At 43.8% G+C, this 27,611-nt stretch overlaps 3 protein-coding genes across 3 annotated transcripts; 1 reads left to right on the forward strand and 2 right to left on the reverse strand.

Moving 5' to 3' along the window:
- The first annotated feature begins 217 nt into the window (after window positions 1-217).
- LOC121984106 (cell division cycle 20.2, cofactor of APC complex-like) lies at window positions 218-3,378 on the forward strand. Its single transcript, XM_042536891.1, has 6 exons — window positions 218-633; window positions 908-1,183; window positions 1,280-1,549; window positions 1,657-2,259; window positions 2,337-2,548; window positions 2,696-3,378. Exons 1-5 carry the CDS (start codon window positions 487-489, stop codon window positions 2,475-2,477), a joined length of 1,437 nt encoding a protein of 478 aa, XP_042392825.1. The 5' UTR covers window positions 218-486; the 3' UTR covers window positions 2,478-2,548; window positions 2,696-3,378.
- A 332-nt stretch (window positions 3,379-3,710) lies between these two features.
- LOC121987242 (oleosin-like) lies at window positions 3,711-4,527 on the reverse strand. The gene has a single exon (XM_042541127.1). It carries the CDS (start codon window positions 4,338-4,340, stop codon window positions 3,825-3,827), a length of 516 nt encoding a protein of 171 aa, XP_042397061.1. The 5' UTR covers window positions 4,341-4,527; the 3' UTR covers window positions 3,711-3,824.
- Window positions 4,528-14,792: 10,265 nt separating this feature from the next.
- LOC121986490 (uncharacterized protein At3g60930, chloroplastic-like) lies at window positions 14,793-27,297 on the reverse strand. The gene is made up of 4 exons (XM_042540457.1): window positions 27,291-27,297; window positions 26,101-27,206; window positions 15,381-15,755; window positions 14,793-15,335 (listed from the first exon to the last, which is right to left on the reverse strand). The coding sequence occupies exons 1-4, from the start codon at window positions 27,295-27,297 to the stop codon at window positions 14,793-14,795; spliced, it is 2,031 nt and encodes a 676-aa protein (XP_042396391.1).
- Window positions 27,298-27,611: the final 314 nt, after the last annotated feature.

Here is a 27,611-nt window from a genome sequence, read left to right on the forward strand (position 1 = left end):
CTTACGCGTCTATGTGATAATATTTCATGAACGTTTTTTTTTCTGTACACAATTTCAAATTCCAACCGTTGGAGCTGATTTGGCATGTAGCTGTCTTCTTGTAAATGGAAGGCAAGTTTAAATCGACTAAAAGGAAACTAGCCGTTGAACTTCACCGTGACGTCCCCTCTCTCTCTCTCTCTTTATATATTCGCACGGGACCGCCGCCACCGAATCAACACGCCCTCCATCGGTTGCTTTCTCTCCCCCCTCTCACTCTGTTGGATTGACGACGGAAGAAGGAGAAGAGGAAGAGATCGCCAAATTCTTCGCTCACTGAAACGAAAAGCTTATTGGATCGATTTTTGTTATTCTTTTTCTTGGATTTTTATTGGTTGCCTAATTGCCTTTTCAGCTGATTGCAGGGTTCTTAGGGTTTCTTCTTCCTCGGTTTTGATATCTTTATAAATTTCCATTTTTTAGGTTTTTCTTGGATTCACTAATACTATGGATGCAGGAAGTTTTTCGTCGTCTTCTTATTCTTCAGGGAAAGTTCGATCGCCGTCTCGTGCACCCCTCCAAGATGTTCCGTCCTCCAGACCGTACTTGCCTTCCATGCGTACATTCTCTCGGAATCCATCTTCCAGGAACAACGTAAGTCCTGCTCGGGGTTAATTGGATCGTCGAGCTCCTTTAGGTTTTAGGATTTTGGGTTGATTTCTTTCGCTTTGGTACACTCTGCGCGTAAAGATGTGTTTTTTTTTCTTTTTGCATTAAATTTATGATCTTTTCTAAATTAGGACTAGAACCATCTTTTCCCCGTTGTTATTTCTGTTAGATAATTGAATTTTGTCCTGTTTGTTGTAACATTTAGAAGCATTATTCTATCTTTCCTTTTTAATTTGTTCTTTTACTTGGTCATTTACAGGGTGACAGATTCATACCCAACAGATCAGCGATGGACATGGATATGGCATACTACCTGCTAACAGAGACGAAGAAAGAGAAGGGGAATGCGTTGCCAGCTTCCCCATCCAAAGAGGCCTACAGGAAACTTCTTGCTGAGAATTTTCTTAATAACAGAACAAGAATTCTTGCTTTTAACAGCAAACCACCAGCACCATCTCAGCCTTTGTTTCAAGAAGCGGATGTGGTTTCTACTCGCAGTGTAAAGCCTGCGAAGCAACGCAGACACATTCCCCAAGTATGTTCTAGCTTATCCATGTCCTATTTTTTTTTTTTGGTTTTCCTTGTGTTTTTCTTCGCTTCTTATTCACAATTGGGTTCATTCCTTTCTCAGTCAGCAGAGAGAACTCTTGATGCGCCAGATATCGTGGATGACTACTACCTGAATCTGCTAGATTGGGGAAGCAGTAACGTGCTCTCTATAGCCCTCGGGAATACTGTGTACCTGTGGGATGCTTCGAATGGGGCTACTTCAGAGCTTGTGACTTTAGACGAAGACTCTGGCCCTGTCACCAGCGTTAGCTGGGCTCCTGACGGGCGACATCTTGCTGTTGGATTGAATTCCTCAGACATTCAGCTGTGGGACTCAACCTCAAATCGTCTGGTCAGTGTGCTTTTGTTCTCTTTCTCGATGAATTGAATCAAAGATTAGTTCTTTTTTATTAGCAGTTTGTTCAATACTGTCTGACAAAACCTATTGAATTGCTATAGCTGAGGACTCTGAAAGGAATGGATGGAACAACAGGAGGAGCAAGAGTGGGATCTCTGGCATGGAATAACAGTATTCTAACTTCAGGAGGGATGGACGGCAAGATAATTAACAATGATGTGAGAATCAGAAACCATGTCGTACAAACATATCGTGGCCACCAACAGGAGGTGTGCGGGTTGAAGTGGTCTGGATCAGGTCAGCAATTAGCCAGCGGAGGCAATGACAATCTTCTACACATATGGGACATATCCATGGCGTCTGCTAATCCATCGCCAGGGCAAAACCAGTGGCTTCATAGATTCAATGATCACATGGCCGCAGTAAAAGCCCTCGCATGGTGCCCGTTTCAAAGCAATTTGCTTGCATCCGGTGGTGGTGGAATGGATAGGAGCATCAAGTTCTGGAACACTCACACCGGTGCCTGTCTGAACTCGATCGACACAGGGTCTCAAGTCTGTGCACTCCTCTGGAACAAGAACGAGCGCGAACTTCTCAGCTCTCATGGATTTACTCAGAACCAACTCACCTTGTGGAAGTACCCTTCCATGGTGAAAATTGCCGAGCTCACTGGTCATACTTCCCGAGTCTTGTTCATGGCTCAGGTAATGTTGGAATTGGATTAATAATGCTAGGCCTATTTGTTTTATCTTTCTAATCGTTCATAATTGAAATACTACAGAGTCCGGATGGGTGTACTGTTGCGTCTGCAGCTGGAGATGAAACTCTTAGATTTTGGAATGTATTTGGATCACCTGAAGCGCCAAAGCCTGCTGCCGCCAAGTCCACTGGACCGTTTGGCGGTTTTAATCACATACGTTAAATGGCGATGGAAAATGAACTTCACATACTGTCTGCTTCTGCTGTGGAGCAACTCTTCTTGAATTGAAAAAGGTATGTGTTCTAATTGTATTCTAATTTCTTGACACTTTGAATTTATTAAAAGATGAATTGTGTCAAAAAAAAAAAAAAGTTTATGATATCTTCTTTTTAAAATACTGATTTGAAGTGGTTTTTTCCTGTTTTTGTTTGTTTTTTCAGAAACACAGTGGACAAGAAGCTGTGAATGAGAATCACCGTGGATTTGTAAAATCGCTTTTACAAACTGGAAATGGACAATGTAAAAAACCGATGACATGGTGAAAGTGTCTTCTGCGACACCTGATGGGAAGATTCAATTGCCTGTACACAGACAGTACCCAACGTGACTCAATGGGGTTGCCACACGTGCATCACCATGGATTTGTAAAATCTCTTTTACAAACTAGAAATGGACGGTTGACATGGTGAAAATGTCTTTTGCGGCACCTGTGGATGGGAAGATTCAATCCTGCCTGTACAGACAGTGCCCCCAACGTGACTCAAGGGGGTTGCCACATGTGCATCCCGGATGGACTTTCCTCCTTTAAATCACGTTGAGACACTATCTGAAGTAGGATCAAATCTATATAAGTAGGATCAAAAGGATTGCCCTCTTTTGTGTCTAAAGAAAAAGAAGAAATCTAAAATGTAAATCCGCTACATTAACAATTTCTTAATGCCGACCCATGAATATGGAGAAAGGTGCAGATGGATACAGATAATCAGATGTCAGGCCCATGATTAAAAAATCTAAAAGTTTTGATGTTGGTTGTCTCATTAAATTGTCTCATTCTCTGATTTCCATCCCTAATTTTTCATTCATTCATTCATATAGTATAAATCCTGTTTCTCCCACGTCAAAATTCACTAGTAGAGAAAATGACACTACTAGAAAAGAAGGGTCATCGAATCTTTCCTTTTACCACTTTATTTTGGTGGACAAAATGATTTCCACACACTCAGCACTGATCTTCTTCCCCTCCTATTAAGAAAATGATCTCTTTCAACTTCAATTCTAAGTGTGATGGATAAAAAAAATTCTTTATCTGAATTAAAACTATATAAATATCGTTAATTATTTCTCTGTTTCTTTTTTAAATCGTTACTACTACTACTACCATAAGAACCATCGATCGATGCTCGCAGAAGCTTTATATGGAATCCTTCTTTAGTCACCATCATCGCTACTGATTAATTACAGCAAAGTAAAGTAAAATTAATTAGAGTAACAAAGACAAAAAGCATGCAGCTAGAACATGAAGAAGGAACGATCGACGAACGTGGCGGTGGCTGGCTGCCTGCCTGCCGGTCACGCCCCGGGCGCCGCGTCCTTCACCCGGCCCTTCAGGTACCCGCCGTACTCGCGCGCGTAGTCCTTGACGTGGCTCGCGGTGTCGGCGATCCTGCTGCGCGCGTAGTCCACCCGGTCGGACCCCACCGGGTGCCTCCCGATCGCGTACCGGTACACCCACGTGGCCCCCGCCACCGCGGCCACGCCGAAGCCGCACGCCGACAGCACCACCGCCGTCGCCCCGAACACGAGCGCGGCCGCCGGCACCCAGACCGGGCTGGTGAGCAGCAGGATGGGGCCGACGAAGACGACGGCGAGCGCGAAGCCGGTGAAGGTGATGCCGGCCAAGGCGAGGAGGATGCCGCCGGACACCACGAGGGTGAGCAGGCCGAGGAGGCGGGTGGAGTTGGGCGGCGCGTGCTGACGGATCAGGAGGAGGAGGCCTTGCCACGGCCCGCCGGAGGCGTCGTCGCTGGGCCAGTGCCGCTGGGGGCGAGCAGACGCTGGGGTGGGGGCCGCCTGCCTCTCCGCCATGGTAGAAGATGAGTGAGGCGAGGGCGGTGGGGGAGAGACCTAGTTATAAGGGGGGAGGAGGACGCTGGGTGTCAGAGAGCGGCGACACGTGCGGAGAGTCTCCGATCATCGATGCAGAGATCGGCATGCAGAGGGACACGTGCGGCAGAGGGAAGGGCTTCCTCCTCCTGATGCGAGTTCATCCATTCTCATAAGCGTGATCATTTGCTTTTTATTGATTAAAATTATTATCGAAATAATAATAATAATAATTTTTTTTATTTATTACGAGATCACCCAGCGATTAGAAAAAAGACGCAAGATACCGAGTTCATCATTAAAAAAACTAATAATAAATAAAATTTCAATAATTTAAAATTAAAACTAATCCAAAATTAAAAGTGAATATTTTTTTAAAAATAAAAATAATATTAAAATATAAAAAATTAGGAGCCCCAATTTTATTAGGTGTCCGCCTTGAGCCGACACTAATAACATAACACAATTTATTAGTATTGGATAAATTATTACTCAATACTTGATTAGTATTGATAGTGATACGACTGGTAATGGAGGGGCCCAAAAGGAAAGGGTGAGAAGGGTCAAGGCCATATAGCGGTCAAAAGTCAAGATGATGTGGCAGTCAATAGTCAAGGTGACTTGGCAGTCAATAGTCAAGCTGACTAGGCAGTCAAAGTCAAGCATATGGGGCAGTCAGAGGTCAGGCAGACTTGTCGATCAAGGGGGCAAAGTAGTTGAAAGACAAAGGGAGACGACAGGCGAAACGCAGGGTATAGGTCAGGATCGGCAGAGCTGTTTAAAGGCAGCTCGATCTACATGCCTACGGTCGAGGGCCAGGAAATACAAAGTGCAGGGTATAGGTCGGGATCGGCAGAGCTGTTTAAGGGCAGCTCAATCTACAGGCCTACGGTCGAGGGTCAGGAAATACAAAGTGCAGGGTATAGGTCGGGATCGGCAGAGCTGTTTAAAGGCAGCTCGATCTACAGGCCTACGGTCGAGGGCCAGGAAATACAAAGTGCAGGGTATAGGTCGGGATCGGCAGAGCTGTTTAAAGGCAGCTCGATCTACAGGCCTACGGTCGAGGGCCAGGAAATACAAAGTGCAGGGCATAGGTCGGGATCGGCAGAGCTGTTCAAATGCAGCTCAATCTACAGGCCTACGGTCGAGGGCCAGGAAATACAAAGTGCAGGGTATAGGTCGGGATCGGCAGAGCTGTTTAAAGGCAGCTCGATCTACAGGCCTACAGTCGAGGGTCAGGGTATACAAGATACAGGGTACAGACCGAGATCGACAGAGTTGTTCAGAGTCAGCCCGACTGGCAGGTGACGCTTAAAGGCTGGATCTGATCGGAGGATGCGAGGCAGATGCAGGCCACAATAGATCGGATGAACTAAGTCGTGCGGAAGTCGGAGAATCACAATTGTCCGTCAAGGGGTAATCATTACATACCAGCGATATGTGCGAAGACAGAGGTTTCTAAACGAGAGGATGTCCTCATAACCAATAGCAGTCTGACAGATGTCCTTCATTACAAGACAAAATCCATGTGTAAAGGCGGAGGTTCCTAAACAAGAAGATGTTTTCACAACCAATAGCAGCACGACAGGTGTCCGGGACTACACGACAAAGCCCCGCGTCTAACGCTTTCTGACATAGTTGCAGGTTCTAGAAGCGAGGTGGGTGCATAAAAAGGGGAGGATTCTTCGTACGTGGGTACGCTCTCTCGTCACTTTTTTCCACAACTTTTCACTTTCAGTGGTTTTTGCTTCTCTTTGCGTTTTCTGGGAAAAAAGTACTTGACTTGAGCGTCGGAGGGCCTAACCCGGGGACTTTTTCCCTGGGTTATGGTCTCTAACGAGAGGGGGGGATCGTCTGAGTGTGTGCAGGGCCTGCAGCATCGTCAACCGCCCGTGGGAGCCGGATCACCCACGACTTTCCGTCAACAACCAGGTCGTCGCGACCAGCCTTCGTCCGACTCAGCTTTCGGACAGGATCAAATTGGCGCCGTCTGTGGGAAGCACAACAGCCTGATCCGAAGCGTGAAGATGGAGGACTCTGGTCGAAGTTCCAGCAGGAGGATTAATGTCACCATGACTGCGGGGGAGTATGAGCTCTTCAAGGAGGTCAAAAAGCGAGTCACCTCTGAAAAACAAGGAACAGTTTCACGACCTCGCCTAGCACCTGAAGCGTCCAAAGAACCAGCTCCTGTCTCCGACAGGGGCTCGAAGAGGAAGAAGCCAGAAGAACTCCCTCGTACTTCATTCCGAGAGCCTCGCTGCAACTATCATCAACCTAGACCTCGCGAGCATAGCCCGAAGAAAGAAGAGCCGCAGGCGTCGGTGGCGGAAAGCTCTCTACATCCACCCCGGGATTCAGGAAAGGAAAAAGCTATAATCTCTGCCAAAGATCCGCCCGAAGATCCGGATGACAAGATACCCTTCTCGGCTTAGATCTTGAGGGAAAACCTACCAAGGGGTTATCGAGCCCCGAACATCGGAGAATACGATGGAAGCAAAGATCCGGAAGAACATCTGCGAAAGTTCAAGAACGCAGCTATATATGTTGTATCAATACAGCGATGCTGTCAAATGCCGAGTATTCCTACATACCCTGTCGGGTTCGACGCAGAAGTCGTTCGATGGATTGCCCCCAGAGTCCATCAATCGCTTCTTGGATTTCAAAACGGCCTTCTTACGTCGTTTCGCCAACAGTCGTAAGTATCAAAAAACCGACCACTGTCTTTTCACTCTTAAACAGGGGCCGACCGAGTCTCTGCGGAGCTATATCAATCGGTTCAGTCAGGTGGCCAATGACGTCCCCTCCGCCACCTCAGAGAAATACTGATGAGCGTCTTCTCCCACGGATTGATAGAAGGGAAATTCTTCAGGGACCTCATCAAAAACCCCGCCCGAAGTTTTGATGATATGGTGGAGAAAGCTTTTTGCTACATCAAAGTGGAGGAAGCTCAGGCGACTAGAAGGAAGGCCGAAAAGACAGTGGCTCCTGGCAACCGACCTGAAAGGAGAGCACCACAGCCAGCTCAGCCTCTTCATCGCGTTCAACCCAGGCCTGCCCCTCAGCCCGCTCAGGGAGTCAGACCAGCTCCGCGAGTTGCTGCCATACACGCGCCCAGACCTGGACCAAGGGGAGTACCATATTGCACATATCATCGGTTTAGGACGCATGATCTCAGTAACTACTTCCAATTCGCCCATGACTCCAGGCGAGCTGCAGAGCAGGGTTTGCCTCCCCCGGAGTTAGCGCCCCAAGTACAGAGAATGGAGGAAGAACGGGCCGCAGCCGAACGTGCTCGTCAGACCCGGCCCGACCTAGCCGGCCCTTCCAACCAAGCTGGTCCCGTGGAAGACCGAAGAGATGTCAGGGAGCTGAAAACCGGGGTAACGCTGCTGTACGAGAGATCGGCATGATTTCAGGAGGGCCCACTGACGGGGACTCAGGGCGGGCCCGTAAGTCACACGGTCGGCGGTTATATGTGGGAGTTGTGGGGTGCAGCCACGAGCAGGCGTCTGGCCCTGTTATTAGCTTTGGGCCACAAGATTTGGAGGGTCTGGAACTACCTCACGACGATGCTCTCATAATCAATGCCGTTATTGCTAACAGCCGAGTGGCTCGGGTCTTTGTGGATACCGGGAGCTCGGTCAATATTTTGTTTAGAGCTGCGTTCGAGGAGATGCAGATTGATGCCGCTGAGCTCCAACCCATAACCACTTCTTTATACGGATTCACAGGTAACGAAGTCAAGCCCATGGGTCAGATTAAGCTAGCCATATCCATGGGCACTGAGCCACTTGTGCGCACCAGGAGGAGCACCTTTATAGTGGTAGATTCTCCTTCCTCTTACAATGTCATCCTGGGAAGGCCAGCTCTGCATGAGTTCAGGGCTGCTGTCTCCACTTTTCACCAGAAGATTAAGTTCCCGGTCGGCGAGCGGGTCTGAGAAGTCAAGGGAGAGCAGAAGGTGTCTCGTAGTTGCTACATTGATATGGTCCGGGTGGAGGCACGCAAGAGCAGGAGGACTCAGGACGGTGGTGTGCACGCTATCCAAGAGGAGCCTCTGCCTCTTGCCGAGGAGCCTATCCCTTGGGAAGAGATTCAGTTGCATACTGACAGAGCAGAGAGCATCACTCGCATTGCTAGTGACTTACCACCGGAGCTTAAGTCAGAGTTGATACATTGTCTGATCCGTAATAGGGACGTTTTTACTTGGTCCCCGGAAGAACTGCCCAGAGTCAAACCAGAGATAGCTAAGCACAAGCTGCATTTAATACCTGAAGCCAAGCCAGTTAAGCAGAAGAAGAGAAATTTCTCTGCCGACCAGAATAAAATTATCCGAGCTGAAGTGGATCAGCTCAAGAAGGCGGGACATATTCGGGAGGTGCAATTCCCGTCCTGGCTTTCTAACGTTATATTAGTAAAGAAGCCTAACAACAAGTGGAGGGTGTGGATAGACTTCCGCGACCTCAATAAAGCCACCCCAAAGACTGTTATCCTCTCCCGCGGATCGATCAGATGGTGGATTCAACTGCTAGCTGTGAGAGGATATGCATAATGGACGCTTATCAAGGATATCATTAGATACCCTTAGCTAGGAAGGATCAGGAGAAGGTTAGCTTCATAACGGCTGATGGTACTTTCTGCTATATGATTATGCCATTTGGACTTAGGAATGCTGGGGTCACCTACCAAAGGATGATGGACAAAATCTTTCAGAGTCAGATCGGGCGGAACGTTGAAGTCTATGTTGATGACAGCTTAATCAAGTCCCCCCTGGCGTCCAATCTAATAAGAGATGTAGAAGAGACCTGTGGGACTCTGAGACAATATGGTGTAAAGCTGAATCCTCTGAAATGTCTGTTCGGGGCCAAAGGAGGGAAGTTTCTGGGATATTTGGTGATTGAACGAGGGATATAAGTCAATCCTGAGAAGGTTCAAGCACTCCGAAACATGCAAATCCCTCAGAATCTGAAGGAAACGCAGAAGTTAGTAGGCAGGATAACGGCGCTGTCCAGATTCATCTCTAGATCTGCAGATCGAGCCACACCCTTCTTCAAAGTGCTCAGGAAAGCAGCTAAGTTTCAGTGGACGGAAGAGTGCACACAGGCCTTCGAGGAGCTAAAGCAATACCTGGAATCTTTACCATCGCTGTTCAAACCTGTTGTTGGAGAACCCCTTTGGGTCTATTTATCAGCCACCCCCGAGGCTGTGGGGGCCGTGCTAGTTAAAGAGCAGGACAATGTACAACGGCCAGTATATTTTTTCAGCCATCTATTGAAGGGGGCTGAGTCTCGGCACACAGCCCTGGACATGGCTCGGCGCCTCCGACCGTATTTTTTGGCGCATCCTATTATCGTCCTGACAAACAGTACAATGGGTCGAGCTCTCACCAAGGTGGAAGTAGCAGGTCGGCTTATCAAATGGGCAACCGAGCTAGAGGAATATGATATACAGTATCATCCCCGAACCGCGATCAAAGCACAGGCTCTGGCAGATTTCTTGACAGAGGTTTATCAAGCGGATTCGGAGGAGGTTTGGAAAGTTTATGTAGACGGGTCGGCTACCCATCATGGAAGTGGTGTAGGTGCACTTCTAATATCTCCGCAGGGAGACATTATGCAGCTGGCTGTACGGCTAAATTTCAGAGCTACCAACAATGAAGCAGAATATGAAGCCCTATTAGCAGGTCTGCAAGCAGCTCGGCATGTGGGGGCAAGCCGAGTCATAATATATTCAGATTCACAGCTAGTAACTCAACAGGTGACTGGACATTTTGAGGTAAACAACGAAAAGATGCAAGTTTACAAGGAAGCCTATGAGAAGATGAGGAAAGATTTTAAAGAAGTCACAGTCACTAAGATTCCCAGGACTGAAAATGAAAGAGCGGATGAATTAGCTAAAATGGTCAGCTCCCTGACCACTTGGGTACTTGACAGATCTATAGCACAGACCGTACTTATAGCTCAGATAGATCTACAAAATAACCTGGGAGGAGTAATTGATTGGAGGGCGGCCATAATAAATTACCTCCAGCAAGGAATTGTACCAACCAACTTAGAGGAAGCGCATATGCTCAGGAGACAGACACATTCTTATGTTATGATTGGAGATCAACTGTACAAAAGGTCTTTCTCCAGACCTCTACTCAAGTGCTTGAATATGGAAGAAGCAGATCAGGCCTTGCGGGAGATACATTTGGGGTGCTATGACAATCATGCAGGCGGAAGAACGCTGGCTCGGAAAGTACTATTGGCCGGGTATTTCTGGCCTACCCTGCAAAAGGATGCACAGAAGCTGGTGAATACTTGTTTGTCATACCAGAAGTATCAGAATTGACGCACCGACCCACAGAGCTGCTGAGAACTTCTATCGTGTCTTGTCCATTTGACCAATGGGGTATGGATATTGTAGGACCTTTCCCGATGGCTACAAGGCAGAGACGCTTTTTGTTGGTAGCAGTAGATTACTTCTCCAAGTGGGTAGAGGCGGAAGCTCTGGCCAGAATTACTGAAGATGCGGTGATCCAGTTCTTGTGGAAGAATATCTTTTGCAGATTCGGCTTGCCTCATAAGTTAGTGTCGGACAATGGCAGACAATTTCAAGGACGCAAGATACAAAATTGGTGCAAGGGGTTCGACATAGCTCAGGCCTTTACTTCGGTGTCTCATCCTCAAAGCAATGGTCAGACAGAGGTAGTCAATCGAGAAATAGTGCGAGGGCTCAAAGTCAAGCTAGATCACTCGGGAGGCAATTGGGTAGACGAGCTGCCGAGCATTTTGTGTGCTTATCGTATGACACCCCGAGAAAGTACAGGTCTGACACCTTTCCATTTAGTATATGGCAATGAAGCAGTGGTGCCTCTGGAGGTCGGGATACCATCCGTCAGAAGAATGATGTATGACGAAGGGAACACAGAGCGGCGGTTGGCCGAACTAGATTTCATCAGCGAAATTCGTGAACAAACAGCTGCCAGGTTGGAAGCCTATAGACAGAGGATGAGACAAAACTATAATAGAAGGGTGATCCCCCGATTTTTCGGAGAAGGAGACCTAGTCTGGAAGCATAGGGGAAGTGACAAAGTTGGCGCCTCAATGGGACGGACCATACAAAGTTATCAAGAAATTGGCATCAGGGGCCTATTATTTGCAGGATGCTCAAGGAAGGAAGCTAGACCGACCTTGGAGTGCTAACTACCTACGGCCCTATCGGGTTTGAGGGGGCTGACTCTGTTGGTGTAAGCCAGGTCAGGCGAAGGGCCTGGAGGTAGTAGGATAGTCAAGTAAAAACTCAAAGATACGTATGTACATGTAAAAATTCATCAGTTTAAGCAGTTGGTACAGATCATTTAAAATGGGCAAAGATCTCATCCGGAAAGCCTTGAATGATCTTGTCTTGATCCAAGAAGTCTGCAGGAGGGATAGAGTTCAAGAAGTTCTGTGCGTGAAGTTGTTGGATAACTCCAGCCGCCGTGTAGGGTACGGTCGTAGAAAAGCGTGCCCCAACCTGGGATAAAAATTCAGGAGAGCTCAGATAGGACATTCGACTTCGCAGGCAACGATCATTCTCTCCTTCTTGATAGACCGCCAGGGCAGTAGATATTCCCGTCAAAGCCGCCCGAGACTGGGATAGTTCCGTTCTCAGAGCCCTCAGCTCAGGTCCTTGAGTTTCCAACTGAGCTGCCTGAACCTCCAATTTATTGTTCCTCTCCTGCAGAAGGGTATCCTTGGACTGTATTTCCTGAGCCTGGTGGGCAAATTGTTGCTGATACCCTGCCTCAGATGCATCTCTTTCCTCCTTCAAAGCTTGGAGCTCATCTTTGACCTGTATCAGGGACCTTTTCTGCCGGTTGGTCTGATTGGTTAAGGCTTGGATTTCTGCTCGCAATGCATAACTAGCTTGGGCTGGGTCATTCAGTTGTAGCTCTAATTCAGAGACTCTCTCTCGGAGTTCTTTGCTTTGATAATGGAGGTTGTGGAAAGATTGGTTCAGAACTAAAGATTCTGCATGAGTCTAGATGGAAGATATAACCTTTAGTTAAGGCAAACTAATAACAAGTGTAAGGTAAGGAGTACTTACTTTAGCCCAGGACTTCGAGAACCTATCCATCTGGACTAATGGCGGCACGCTATCCATTTGACTCATGCTCTTTGCCCACAAACTGCCGAGACAGCCTTTCATCATCAGAAGGCTCGTGGGGACGTCATGTCGCAGAACTAAAGCAGCTTCAGAAGGGATAGTGGTTTTGTAACGATAGTGGTCGGAGGAGGAAGGTCGAGAAGGGCCGGTGGCAGAACCAGGAGGAGCAGGAGGTGGCCCGGGAATGTGCTCAGTTGGCACTGTGTCATGACGCTCGCTTGAGCTGGTTTCCTCAGCAGGGGTAGGGGCAGAGCGGAATGCCGCTGGTCTTCCCCTGTGAGGGTTGGGAGAGGCTGCCAGATAAATAAAATAAGAATGAAGAGGGGAGTGGTGTTAGAGCCAGCCACGGTGGCAGCGGGGAGCAATATGGTAGTAAAAGGAACAGGATCAAGTGTTTGTGAAGTCAGACCTGGTCTTCGACGCCGTCTGTGAAGCAGGGGCTGGTTGTCAGAGTCAGAACTATCAGAGCAAGGCTGACCCTGTGAAAAGGCTGAAGCACCCCTGTCTGTGGCGTCCCGACCGGACGAGTCTCGACCTGCGTGATGAAGGGCTGCGCGAGCGCGTCTAGAGGCCCAGGAGGCTCCTCGGAAGACGGGTCTGGCCAGACGGCCGGCTTGATCAAGACCCCGACCTCGGCTCGGGGCGGCAGGTGAAGGAGAAGCGTTGTGTAAGGCGGGGTTGGAAGTAGGCTGAGTCGCTGCCCCAAATGAGGTGGATCCAAGATGAGGGAGTAGCCTCCTCTCCAAGATTACCCGACCGTGCCGCAGTATTTCCAGATCACTGAGGGGCAAAGGCAGAACCTTTGATGCGCGATACAAAACCTCAGCTGTAGGCACCAACACGAAAGGTCATTCTAACAAAGAAAATGATCAAAAGGGGGGGCTCATCACGAACTTACCTAAGGAGTGCGGTGTTTCAGGAGAAGAGGGGCTCAGCCTGAAATAAGAAAGTAGGTCTTCAGATAACAGTCTTGTTAGATTCAAGTGCCAATCCTCCATCTGGGTTGCAGCCATAGTAAAGGGGAGGTCCATATGGAATTCTTCTAGTGCCGGAGGTAGAGGCAGCTCAGATTGACAATGCATAGGCCAGCTTGTTTCCTCTGGAAACCGGAGAAAAAAGAACTTTTTCCTCCAGTTAGCGCTGGGAGGAGGAAGAGGAGAGAAGAAAGCAGTGTGACCGCGAGCTTGGAAATAAAAAAGACCGTCAGCGTGCCGAGCAAGAGCGAAGAAGCAGTGAAAAAGGGGAGCTGACCAGGAAACCTCACAAACTTCGCAGAGTATTACGAAGCCACACAAAATTTTTATGGAATTGGGAGTCAATTGACCTAGGGGGATCTTAAAGTAGCGGCACACTCCGGATAACAAAGGATGTGGGGGTAGACGAAGACCAGATACAAATTGTTCAGTGAAGAAAGTACAAGAACCAGGCGGATGATCGAAATATAGGTTCGTACCAGTAGGGATGATGGGGCGAAAGCTGGTAGAGATTTCGTAAGTATACCGTAGGTCATCCCAATCCAACTCAGCAAAAGTCGAAGCGTCCGGGAAGTGCTCCGCTAACAGGGAGAACCAAGAAGAAGAGGTCATTACAAAAGAGATTACCTCAGGAAGGAGAAAGAACAAGCGAAAAGAAGAGGCTTGGAGAAAAGGAAGGATCTCGGCAAAGTCTCAAGGGAAGTCAGTCTGCGGCGGCGACGTCTGAGTGCTCCGTGGTGATGGCGAATCATAACAGAAGGAAGAGAGTAAGAAGATACTTATAGGTATTGCGGAAGAAGGATATTTTCGTAAGTTGACAACGGACGGTTGATACAGGGGCAGAGATAGACAGGGAACGCCTTGTGATGATCCTCGAGAGTATAACCAGGGGCATTATAGGACGAGCAGGGGCTCGAGATACGAGGCACCTCATAAAGTGATCGCTCCGAACAGGACAAAAGTGTACAGAAGGGCTATTAGAAAGGTAGGTAGATCAAATCAGCGGGCTTCATGGACATGCATCAGAGATAAAAAGTAAAATCTAGCTCTCGCCTGGATCGGTATAAAAGCAATTATTGGAAGAAGAGCAACGTAGCAAAGCAAAATAAGCAAGGGCGAGCTGATTAATAGAGATCAGCTAAAGCCGTGGACGACCTACTAAGAAAAGAGGCAAGCTAAGGATACATGGAGGGGAAGCAATATGACCATCCAGATATAAGGACGGATAAGTATAGTCATCAAAAGTTCAGCATGACCACACAGATAAGTACAGTCATGAAAGATTCAGCATCAGCGCATAAATGTTAACATTACAACATGTTTCCAACTACGCAACATCCGGGGAAGAGGGTGCAGGGTCATTGGATACTAACGGAAGGAGCACGGGTTCGGCCAGCACTATGGAGGAAGACGCAAGATCAGCAGACGCTTCAGGAACAGTAGCAGAAAGACCCTGGGCAGAAATATAAATGGAAGTCTGGTCGGCCGAAAGGGGAGGAGCCTCAAGGGGGAAAAGTCCATCATCCGCTTCAAAGGAAGGAAAAGTTTCCTGCGGCAATTCCCTAGATAAGCGAGCTGTGTCCAGAAAAGTGGCAGGAGGTGTCGAGCGTAGAAAACCTTGCTCGAATGCCTGTCTGACCCCGCCAGCGGCCCCGTGACATAGCAGCAAGATCATCCAGCTCCCCAACTTTCGGAGGAATAAGGAAGAGCGGATATAGGCCAGTCTGTAGGCTTTCAGCCGCCCTGGTTCGCCAGCCTGGTACACTTCCAAGCTGTTTTTGTTCTCGGCAGCCTCAGCGCAGGCCACGAATAAGTCGCTCTGGCCCTGAGATGCTGCTTCCTGGGCCTTCAAGAGATCTGCTTGCAAAGACTGAAGAGTGGCTTGGCAAGTTTCTCATTGAGTCTGCATGGTTGCCTCCCGGGCAGCGGAAGCACGAGCCAGAGCCTGGGCATCGGCCAGTCCCATTTGCAGGAGCTCCTGACTTTGTCGTAACAGTGTCAACTCAGCTGATCGGGAAAGCAGCTCTACCTCTTTATTTTTCAGTTCAGAAACTGTCGCTCGATGGCGCTCCGCTTCAGAAGCCAATGAGGATTCACTTGTCTTTAAAGCCGCCTCCAACTTTTGTAGCTTATCGAAGGCGGCATGGGAGATGGCTCGGGCAGAGGCCGCAGATTCCCCAGCAGCACGCAGATAGACATCCAAATTTCCAAGTGAAGGCTCAGGAGGAGTTGAGGAAGCCACAGGAGGCTCTAGTTCCCGAAGACGGGCCTTAAGCACCGCATTCTCTCGCTGAAGCTCGGCCGCTTATTGAACGACACTCAAACTCGCGGAACAGGTCTGCAAATGGCCATAGGAAGGGAAAGGGGGTTACAGAAATGTATGAATACCCAGGAGAAGAAAAGGAGCTTACCGCCACCAAGGAACGGGCAGTTTGATCAAACCCCTCCAAAGGGGAACTGCTCTCCCAGAATTAACGATTGGCTGATTGCCAGGAGGTGGCCAAGTCCCCATAGAAATCAACCCTACCAAGGATAGAAGGTAGGGCGGCAGCGGGTGCATAAGCCGGATCGATCTCTGAGGGAAGTCTTCAGGAAGCCTCGAAAGCTAGCTCCGTGGAAGGCAATTCCTGGGTCGGCGTGGCTGAGCTTGTAGGCATAAGAAGAGGAGAGGCTGAGGGAGTCATCGAGCCCTGGGGTCGATCGCCAGAGGACGAAGACGGGGCAGGTAATAAGCTCTGGATCGGTACCGGAGCTGTCATGTCCAATAACAGGTCTACAATTCCTAGATCAGAGGCCTTCTCCTGGGCCACTGTACAAAAATTTTGGTTGCTACTCGGAAAACCTAGAGGTTCCACTGTACAAAAATTTTGTACAAAGGTCTGAACCTTTTCCTAGCTACCATGTGTTCTTTTAAATTAAATTTTGGATCGCCTGCGGAACTTAACACGTTTGATCCAAAACTTAATCTATTTGTTCTTTAAGGTTTAGACTTGGATCTCCTGCGGAACTTAACACGTTTGATCCAAATCACCTAAGTTATTAATTCCATTAAATATTAATTTCCATAATTTGTTCCCAGTACTGACGTGGCGAGGCACATGGCCTTCTTGGATATGGGAACAACCACCACCGACTAGACAAAACCTTTTATGGAAAGCTAATATTTAATTTCCTAAAATAACTTTAGGTCAACCAAAAAGAACAATCAAATCACAAGGAAAAAAAAATAAAAGAACACAACTTCGAAAAACATATTCGAAATACTAGAATCGTAAGCATCTTGTATTTGGTATTATTTCCATAAATAACTAGCATGATGCGGAAAGGAAAAATTACTAGTTATACCTTCTAAAAGACCTCTTGATCTTCTATCAGATTCCTCTTCTAACCTCGGACGTTGTGTGGGCAACGATCTTCCGAGATGAGAACCACCAAGCACCTTCTTCTTCCTTGCAAGTTTCGCCCACCACAATTCTCCAAGAGAAGTAGAGGTCCGCCACCACCACCAAGCTCCAAGGGATGCAAGAAACAAAACCACCTTCTCTCCTTCTTCTCCTAGCTAGAACCGCCACCATCAAGAGCTCCAAGAGAAGTTCCGGCCACTAAAGAAGAAGAGAAGAGGAAGAAGTTAGGGCCGGCCACCAAGGAGGAAAAGAGAGGAGAAGAATAATAGAGTTGATCACCCGTGAAGGCACCTCTACCCCTCTTTTATAATCCTTGGTCTTGACAAATAAGGAAATTTTAATAAAAATTCCTTAATTCTTTTGTCATAAAAAGAAAAATTATTTTAATTAAAAACAATTTTCTTCTTTTAATAATAATGGCCGCCACTTCATTTCCCCAAAACAAGGAAAATTTAATTCACACAAGAATTAAAACTTCCTAATTTGTTTCTAGAAATTTATAAAAATTTCTCCAATAATTTTTCCCTTCATGATTGGTTAATAAAAGGAAATTTTATAAATTAAAATCTTTCTTTTAAACATGTGGATAATTTCCAAAAAGAAAAGTTAACTATAAAAATTAAAATCTCTTTTCAATCTACAAATAAGGAAAGATATCAAATCTTTTCTTAATCTTTTGTAGAAACTAATAAAAGAGAATATTTAATTTTTAAACTCTCTTTTAAATTATGAACATGGTTAAAAAAGGAAAGTTTTCTCAAAATTAAAATCTCCTTTCAATCTACAAATAAGGAAAGATTTCAAATCTTTTCTTAATCTTTTGTAGAAAGCTATAAAAGGAAAGATTTAAATTTCAAACTCTCTTTTAAAACCTTGATATCCACATAAGAAATAATTTTAATAAAAATCCCTTTTTAATATGATGTGGCCGGCCACCTAAGCTTGGGCTCCAAGCTATTGGCCGGCCACCTTAAGGCTCAACCTTTAGGCTTGGCCGACCCCTATAGGTTGGGTAAGAAGGTGGGTATGTGGTGGGTATAAATCTCTATATACAAGAGGCTACGATAGGGACCGAGAGGAGGAATTGGTTTTGGTCTCCCGATGAAATTAAGCTTCCCGTGTTCGCCCCGAACACACAACTTAATTCCATCAATAATAATTCATTCCACTAAAGAACTATTATTGAACTACCGCACCAATCCCAAATTACATTTTGGGCTCCTTCTTATTATGAGTGTGTTAGTCTCCCTGTGTTTAAGATGTCAAATGTCCACTAATTAAGCGAGTTACTGACAACTCATTTAATTAATATCTTAGTCCAAGAGTAGTACCACTCAACCTTATCGTCATGTCGGACTAAGCCCACCTGCAGGGTTTAACATGACAATCCTTATGAGCTCCTCTTGAGGACATTCTCAACCTAGATCACTAGGACACAGTTTCTTTCTATAATCAACAATACACACTATAAGTGATATCATTTCCCAACTTATCGGGCTTATTGATTCATCGAACTAAATCTCACCCATTGATAAATTAAAAAAATAAATATCAAATATATGTGCTTGTTATTATATTAGGATTAAGAGCACACACTTCCATAATAACTGAGGTCTTTGTTTCTTTATAAAGTCAGTATAAAAGAAACGACCTCTAATGGTCCTACTCAATACACTCTAAGTGTACTAGTGTAATTATATAGTTAAGATAAACTAATACCTAATTACACTACGACCTTCCAATGGTTTGTTCCTTTCCATTATGGTCGTGAGTTGCTGTTTATAATTTATAAGGTACTGATAACATGATCCTCTGTGTGTGACATCACACACCATGTTATCTACAATATAAATTAATTGAACAACTACATTTATCATAAATGTAGACATTTGACCAATGTGATTCTTATTTCTAGATAAATGTTTATACCAAAAGCTAGGCTTTTAGTATACACTCTAACAATCTCCCACTTATACTAAAAGACTAAGTTGCCATATCTACTGCCATACATCCGATTCCCAACCCTTCAACATGTCCATCAAAAGCTCTCGCCTTAAGGACCTTAGTGAAAAGATCTATAGGTCATCATCTGATGCATTCTAGGCGGCAACAACTTCTCCTCGCTTATACGATTTCTCGTATTGGTTACGCTCTATTGTGTTTTCTTGCCTTATAGACTCATGGTTTCTTCGAGTTTGTTATTCAACATTATTATTACAATAAATTGTAATAATCTTTGACAAACTAGAAATCATATCTAAGTCTATCTTGAGGTAATTAAGTCATTCAGCTTCCTCAGAGGCTTGCCATATACTAAGCTTCTATGGTGGAGTCCAGAAAAACACCTATGCTTATCACTCTTCCATAGTTATGACTTTACCTCCTAAAGTAAACACAAAACCCCGAGGTTCACTTATTATTGTCCCTATCCGATTGGAAGTCAAAATCCATGCAACCCATAGGGACCAAATTAACTGCCTTGTAAGCTAGCATATAATCTCTAGTTCCTCTAAGGTACTTTAATATATGCTTTACTGCAGTCCAATGTCCTTGTCTAGGGTTACTTTGATATCTGCTAACTATACCCTTGGAAAAACAGATTTCTGATCTCGTGCATAGCATACATTAGGTTGTCTAACTGCCGAAGCATAAAGAACTGCCTACATGTCCTCAATCTCCTTTGATGTCATCGGAGACATCTCTTTAGATAAAGACACTCTATGCTTAAAAGGTAAGAAACCTTTCTAGGAGTTTTGCATGCTTAAAATGAGCAAGGATTTTTCCGATGTATCAAGCTTGGGATAAGTAAAATATATTTTTTCTTGCGATCCCTTATTACTTTGATCTCAAGAATATATACATTCTCCCAAGTCCTTTATATCGAATTGTTTGGACAACCATACCCTTACTTCTGACAATATTTTGATATTGTTTCTAACTACCAAAAATGTTATCTACGTATAGTATAAGAAATACCACCACGCTTCCATCACACCTTTTGTATACACAAGACTTATTCGGTTACTAAATCCATAGATCTGGATTACTTTGATAAACCGGATGTTCCAAGACCTTGAAGCTTTACCTCAGTCCATAGACTGATTGAGCTTGCACACAAGATGCTTTTAACCCTTTGCAATGAACCCTTCTGGTTGCTTTATATGGATGCTTTCTTCAAGACTTCCATTAAGGAATGCTGTCTTGACATCCACTTGCCAAATAGATAAAAGAATCTGGATAGACTTAAGCATGGCTACCAGTGAAAAAGTTTCCTTTTTCATCAAGCCTTGCTTTGAAAGTTACCACCTTCCTGTCTATCCCTCTTTTCCTATTATAGACCTTTTTACACCCAACGGCTTTTACACCATTTGGTGATTCTACAAGCTTCCAGATTTTATTAGAATACATATATTCTAATTCTGTTATTCATTACTCTTTGCCAAGATGCTGCATCTTTATCTTGGAGTACTTCATCATATGACCGGAGATCAGGTTCATGTCCTCCAGGGATCGAATCCAAAAACTCTCCCAAAACATGAACCTATTTAGGTTGCCTAACAACCCTCCCACTACGACAATGCACTTTCTGCAATTGTGTATCATATGTGATACATGTTGCAGTTTTCTTGTGGTATCTCATCTTGTACAGTTGGTACTAGGTTAGACATGTCCTTTATTATTTCCTTAAGAACAAATTTACTTATGAGCACGTGGTTCATTATATAGTCCTTTTCTAAAAATCAGTCATTGATGCTAACAATGACCTTCTGATTTTTAAGACTATAAACCTACTTTTGTTTATCTAGGATAACTTACAAACAAGTGAACTCCTATCCAACTTATCATTATCTCTCTTTAACATATGTGCTAGATTACCCGAATCCGAATATGCTTCAAAATAGGCTTACGCCTATTCAGCAATTCTATATGAGTAGAGAGTTATGACTTGGAAGGCACTATGTTCACTTTCATTTTCAGAGTTTATCCTTAAAACAAATTTGGTAATTTTCTGAATAACTCATCATCTATCTAATTATTCCATAAGAGTTCTTTACCTTCTTTCTACTACACCATTTTATTGGGGTGTACCAGATGCAGTTAATTGGGATTGAAATCCAACTTCTGATAAGTGACTCCTAAAATCTCTCAAGAGGTACTTGCCACTACGATCTTCCATAGTGACTTTTTACTTTATTCCTCCGCATCAACCTTGTACTCTTTGAACTAATCAAAGTACTTAGTCTTGCGATACATTAAGTAAATTTATTTGTATCTTGAATAGTTGTCTATAAATTAGACAAAATATTCAATACTACCTCTTGTCTGGATAGTCATAGGATCACACAAATCAAAATGAACCGATTTCAACATATCTTTGACTCCATACCCCTTGGACTTAAAAGCTTCTTGGTTATTTTTCTTCCAAGTAAGACTCGCAGGTTGGAAAGATTTCCACTACCAATGAACCCAAAAGTTCATCAGCTACCAATGAATCCTACTCAAGTATAACCTAGCTTTAGATGCCAAAGATATAATTGGTTCATTTCCGAAGGTTGCTTTCTCTTAAAATTAGAAGATGTGTTACTAATTTCCATTTGTTGCATCGTGGGAGTTATTGGATTATAAATTGTCAACCATCATACCGTAATAGATAACTTTCCTATTTTTCTTGATAACAACTTTGTTATCAAAATAGACACAATATCTATAATAGTTTAGAAACCGAAATCAGGTTCTTTCTAAACTTGGTACGAAAGACAATTACTTAAAATCCATATTTTATTCTTATCAAAGGATAAACATCTCCCACCGCAACACTACCACTTTTACAGGAGTGCCCATGTGGACGGTGATTTACCTTTCATTTAGTTGTCGGGTTTCCTGGAACCCTGCAATGAATTGCAGACATGATTAATGGCATCTTGTATCTACACTCCAAGTTCCGGTAGATAACACCACTAGACATGTTTCAACTAATGAATTAAATACACCTAAATTGTTCTTAGTTCTAAGAAGACACCTACCTTAATGTCCAAGTCCTATTTCCAATCATTACAATTGGGACTACTAAGTCTTTTTCTATAGTATGACTACTAGGGATTGACAAACATCCTAAGAATCACAAAAACATTTGGTCAAGATCAACTCCTTAAAATCTCCATGAATTTTGTGTATACAAAATCGAAGAGGAGATTTTATTCATTAATTTTATTATCTCGTCATCTTTACTTTATGACGAATAAAATTAATAGTTGATCTGTCTTTGATCAAATATTTGGTCAAAACTCTTTGAATTTAAAATAACATTGATTCCTCAAACAATATTATTTAAATTTACCAATACCTCAAACACCATGAATTTTGCATGCCACGTTAGTGTGGACGTATACAAATTCATCATTTGTAAGAGGAGGGTTTTACCCATTGACTATCTTGTCAATATAACTTTTTGACAAATAAAATTACCTCAAACACCATGAATCTTGTATGCCACGTTAGTGTGGACGTATACAAATTCAAACATTTGTAAGAGGGTTTTATTAATTTTATTATATTGCCAATCTAGTTTTATGACAAATCAATAGTTGGTTTCCCTTTGGTCACACAAGTGATAGTAGTGACTCCGTTGGGGAGGATACTATTAAATGTGTCTAAGTGTATACCATTTCTTGACACTAAGTCCATTAATAAGATTATGCCCCTTCCGTTGGGGAAGATCACACGCTCTTAATTAACTTCCTATAGTCATCCAAAAATGGAAGTATGTTCTAGTGATCCACAAACAAGCTCACCCGTTATGGAGGAAGGCACTCAGAGCCAACGCGCAAGCTTGTTTGCATCACTTACAAACTAGTAATGGAGACCATGGGATTTACTTAAAATCCCTCTCCCACTTAGTTATTTGTAAATGAGGAATTTTAACTATGCTAGCCTACTAAATATGTAAACCAACATGCACACACAACACAATATAAAAGCAATAAATAGAAAAATCTAATTTTCAACTATTATGACTTTTATCACTAGTTGTCCTCCGTGTGTTGTCATCCCAAGCTGCTGCCATATTTGGCCACCGCCACCAGGACTAGCTGTCGCATCCATCTTGCTCCTAGTTCCGCTGCGCCTCTGGTCCTTAGAAGGTTCCACGCTTTGCAAGATTCGATCCGCGACATAAATAGAATTTTACATTTTTGATCCTATATTCCATAAAAGGAATGTACATGTATCTAGATCAAAAATAAAATCCTAATAAAACTAAATACTCCGTATTTTATAATACAATCATGCACACACATATAAATGCCCTTGACATGTCCAAGGGTCCAATCACACATAATAACTAAAAGTCATAATAGTTGGATCCTGATCCACAAAGTTAGCATATCCTACTATTAACCTGCCTAAATTATGTATGACATGCATAATTAAACTAATACCAAATACACAGAGGAAACCCTAGCTCGATACCAATTGTTGGTTGCTACGGAAAACCTAGAGGTTCCACTGCATAAAAATTTTGTACAAAGGTCGAACCTTTCCTAGCTACCATGTGTTCTTTTAAATTAAATTTTGGATCGCCTGCGGAACTTAACACGTTTGATCCAAAACTTAATCTATTTGTTCTTTAAGGTTTAGACTTGGATCTCCTGCGGAACTTAACACGTTTGATCCAAATCACCTAAGTTATTAATTCCATTAAATATTAATTTCCATAATTGGTTCCCAGTATTGACGTGGCGAGGCACATGGCCTTCTTGGATATGGGAACAACCACCACCGACTAGACAAAACCTTTTATGGAAAGCTAATATTTAATTTCCTAAAATAACTTTAGGTCAACCAAAAAGAACAATCAAATCACAAGGAAAAGAAAAATAAAAGAACACAACTTTGAAAAACATATTCGAAATACTAGAATCGTAAGCCTCTTGTATTTGGTATTATTTCCATAAATAACTAGCATGATGCGGAAAGGAAAAATTACTAGTTATACCTTCTAAAAAGACCTCTTGATCTTCTACCGTATTCCTCTTCTAACCTCGGACGTTGTGTGGGCAACGATCTTCCGAGATGAGAACCACCAAGCACCTTCTTCTTCCTTGCAAGTTTCAGCCACCACAATTCTCCAAGAGAAGTAGAGGTCCGGCCACCACCACCAAGCTCCAAGGGATGCAAGAAACAAAACCACCTTTCTCTCCTTCTTCTCCTAGCTAGAACCGGCCACCATCAAGAGCTCCAAGAGAGGTTGCCGCCGGCCATAAGAAGAAGAGAAGAGGAAGAAGCTAAGGCCGGCCACCAAGGAGGAAAAGAGAGGAGAAGAATAATAGAGTTGATCACCCGTGAAGGCACCTCTACCCCCTCTTTTATAATCCTTGGTCTTGACAAATAAGGAAATTTTAATAAAAACTTCCTTAATTCTTTTGTCATAAAAAAGAAAAATTATTTTAATTAAAAATAATTTTCTTCTTTTAATAATAATGGCCGCCACTTCTAATTCCCCAAACAAGGAAAATTTAATTCACACAAGAATTAAAACTTCCTAATTTGTTTCTAGAAATTTATAAAAATTTCTCCAATAATTTTATCCCTTCATGATTGGTTAATAAAAGGAAATTTTATAAATTAAAATTCTTCTTCTAAACATGTGGATAATTTCCAAAAGGAAAGTTATCTCTAAAAATTAAAATCTCTTTTCAATCTACAAATAAGGAAAGATATCAAATCTTTTCTTAATCTTTTGTAGAAACTAATAAAAGAGAATATTTAATTTTTAAACTTCTCTTTTAAATTATTATCATGGTTAAAAAGGAAAGTTTTTCTTAAAAATAAAATCTCCTTTCAATCTACAAATAAGGAAAGATTTCAAATCTTTTCTTAATCTTTTGTAGAAAGCTTTTAAAGGAAAGATTTAATTTTTAAACTCTCTTTTAAAACTATGATATCCACATAAGAAATAATTTTAATAAAAAATCCTTTTTAATATGATGTGGCCGACCACCTAAGCTTGGGCTCCAAGCTATTGGCCGGCCACCTTAAGGCCAACCTTTAGGCTTGGCCGGCCCTAAGCTTGAGCTTCAAGCTTAGCTTGGCCGGCCCCTATTGGTTGGGTAAGAAGGTGGGTATATGGTGGGTATAAATCTCTATATACAAGAGGCTACGATAGGGACCGAGAGGAGGAATTGGTTTTGGTCTCCCGATGAAATTAAGCTTCCCGTGTTCGCCCCGAACACACAACTTAATTCCATCAATAATAATTCATTCCACTAAAGAACTATTATTGAACTACCACACCAATCCCAAATTACATTTTGGGCTCCTTCTTATTATGAGTGTGTTAGTCTCCCTGTGTTTAAGATGTCAAATGTCCACTAATTAAGCGAGTTACTGACAACTCATTTAATTAATATCTTAGTCCAAGAGTTGTACCACTCAACCTTATCGTCATGTCGGACTAAGCCCACCTGCAGGGTTTAACATGACAATCCTTATGAGCTCCTCTTGAGGACATTCTCAACCTAGATCACTAGGACACAGTTTCCTTCTATAATCAACAATACACACTATAAGTGATATCATTTCCCAACTTATCGGGCTTATTGATTCATCGAACTAAATCTCACCCATTGATAAATTAAAAAAATAAATATCAAATATATGTGCTTGTTATTATATTAGGATTAAGAGCACACACTTCCATAATAACTGAGGTCTTTGTTTCTTTATAAAGTCAGTATAAAAGAAACGACCTCTAATGGTCCTACTCAATACACTCTAAGTGTACTAGTGTAATTATATAGTTAAGATAAACTAATACCTAATTACACTACGACCTTCCAATGGTTTGTTCCTTTCCATTATGGTCGTGAGTTGCTGTTTATAATTTATAAGGTACTGATAACATGATCCTCTGTGTGTGACATCACACACCATGTTATCTACAATATAAATTAATTGAACAACTACATTTATAATAAATGTAGACATTTGACCAATGTGATTCTTATTTCTAGATAAATGTTTATACCAAAAGCTAGGCTTTTAGTATACACTCTAACACTCTGAGGGAAGTCTTCAGGAAGCCTCGAAAGCTAGCTCCGTAGAAGGCAATTCCTGGGTCGGTGTGGCTGAGCTTGTAGGCATAAGAAGAGGAGAGGCTGAGGGAGTCATCGAGCCCTAGGGCCGATCGCCAGAGGATGAAGACGGGGCAGGTAATAAGCTCTGGATCGGTACCAGAGCTGTCATGTCCAATAACAGGTCTACAATTCCTAGATCAGAGGCCTTCTCCTGGGCCAAGCTTGTATCTGAGGACCTAGAAGGAGAAGAGATACCAACTACACGTTGACGGCGAGGGGGTGGAGGAGAAGTCGTGGTGACCGGCGCCAGTCTTTTGCCCTTGCTCGCAAGACGCAACTTCATAGTAGGAGGGGGAGAGGGCACTTGTCCTGCTGGCGATGGCTCAGTTGCAGGTCGATCAGAGACTCGGAGTAGGGCTGAGTCTGCAGGGCTGGGGGCAGGTGGTTCAATAAGTGTCGAGGTGGCTACCGCATCTGAGGTTTGGGGTTCCAAAGGCTGCAGACCGACGGAAGCAGCGGGATCAGAAGATAGACCTTGTGTTAACTCTTCGTTCAGAGCTTGCAGAACGACCACAGATGGTTTCTCCTGACTGGCAAAAGAACGGAGAATGGTAACCATTACAAAAATAAGAGGAAAAAGCACCTCAGTTAGCGAAGAACGGCATATAAAAAATAGCAACTTACCAAAAGGAGCTCCGATTTCTGTTGAAACAGGGCTAAGACCAAAAGCGCACAGAATACCTTCTAGTATCAGCACGGACAAGCGAACAACAACACCGGTCAGCTTGTCCGAGGCTGTGGAGCAGGCAGGTTCATGAACATGTGAAAGAAAGTCCAAAGGAAGGATGGAACGCCATTGGGGAGGCCCAGATAAAGGGACGGGGGGCTTAAGAAAGAAAAAGCGAGATCTCCAGCCTTTATTGGAAGAAGGTAAGTCATCAAAAAATTTATAGCCCGGCTTGACCTGTACGTTGAACACCCCCGGCTCGGCCCGCCTGAAGGAATAGAAATGATGGAATAGTTGAGCGGTCAAGGGAATTTGATAAATGCGGCACAAGATGATGACTCCGCAGACGACTCGAAATACATTAGGGGCAAACTGAGAAATGCCGATGCCGCAATACTGACACAACTCGGAGAAGAAAGGATGTAAAGGAAAGCGAAGGCCGCCTAAGATTTGATCCCTAAAGACAGTGACAAAACCTTCAGGAGGAGAAGAAGGGTGTTCATTTGGCGAAGGGAGACGAAGCTCATACGGGGAATCTAGCTTCAAGTGGGATTACAGTAAAGACAGGTTATGATGGTCTAAATCAGAGATATAGCATGAATACCAGAAGATTTCCTTACCATCCATGATTACGATTTACGAGGAGTAAGCAAGTGAGGGGGTCGAAGACAAGAGGGGTCACAGGTCGGGCGCAAGCAGGAAGACGAGAAGTTGCACTACCAGAAACGGCCACGAACGAGAGGAAGAGGATAGTGAAGCGTCAAAGTGAAGACGGCGGACTACCTTTAGGGTTTATAAAGTCCATTCATTCCTAGGAAACATCGAGAGTCGAGCCAAGTATCTTTTTGGGTAATACGCCCCAACGCCGTCGATAGGAAGTGAGCGCCGAAGGGTGCGAAAAAAGGTCAGAAGCTGGCGTCAGGAGGCGTGAGCAGTAAAGG

Source organism: Zingiber officinale, chromosome 5B, assembly GCF_018446385.1.
Source record: "Zingiber officinale cultivar Zhangliang chromosome 5B, Zo_v1.1, whole genome shotgun sequence".
Classification (NCBI taxonomy): Eukaryota; Viridiplantae; Streptophyta; class Magnoliopsida; order Zingiberales; family Zingiberaceae; genus Zingiber; species Zingiber officinale.

What these genes read in the sequence shown, in the direction of transcription:
- LOC121986490 (XM_042540457.1), bottom strand. An exon ending in TATTGGACATGACAGCTCTG is followed by an intron (nt 15,756 to 26,100) that starts GTACCGATCCAG and finishes GCCGAGCTTCAG; the next exon opens with CGAGAGAATGCGGTGCTTAA. An exon ending in GTGCTTCCGCTGCCCGGGAG is followed by an intron (nt 15,336 to 15,380) that starts GCAACCATGCAG and finishes GCCACTCTTCAG; the next exon opens with TCTTTGCAAGCAGATCTCTT.
- LOC121987242 (XM_042541127.1), bottom strand. Translation starts at nt 4,340, where the DNA reads ATGGCGGAGAGGCAGGCGGCCCCCACCCCAGCGTCTGCTCGCCCCCAG.
- LOC121984106 (XM_042536891.1), top strand. Translation starts at nt 487, where the DNA reads ATGGATGCAGGAAGTTTTTCGTCGTCTTCTTATTCTTCAGGGAAAGTT. An exon ending in ATCCATCTTCCAGGAACAAC is followed by an intron (nt 634 to 907) that starts GTAAGTCCTGCT and finishes GGTCATTTACAG; the next exon opens with GGTGACAGATTCATACCCAA. An exon ending in GAGTCTTGTTCATGGCTCAG is followed by an intron (nt 2,260 to 2,336) that starts GTAATGTTGGAA and finishes GAAATACTACAG; the next exon opens with AGTCCGGATGGGTGTACTGT.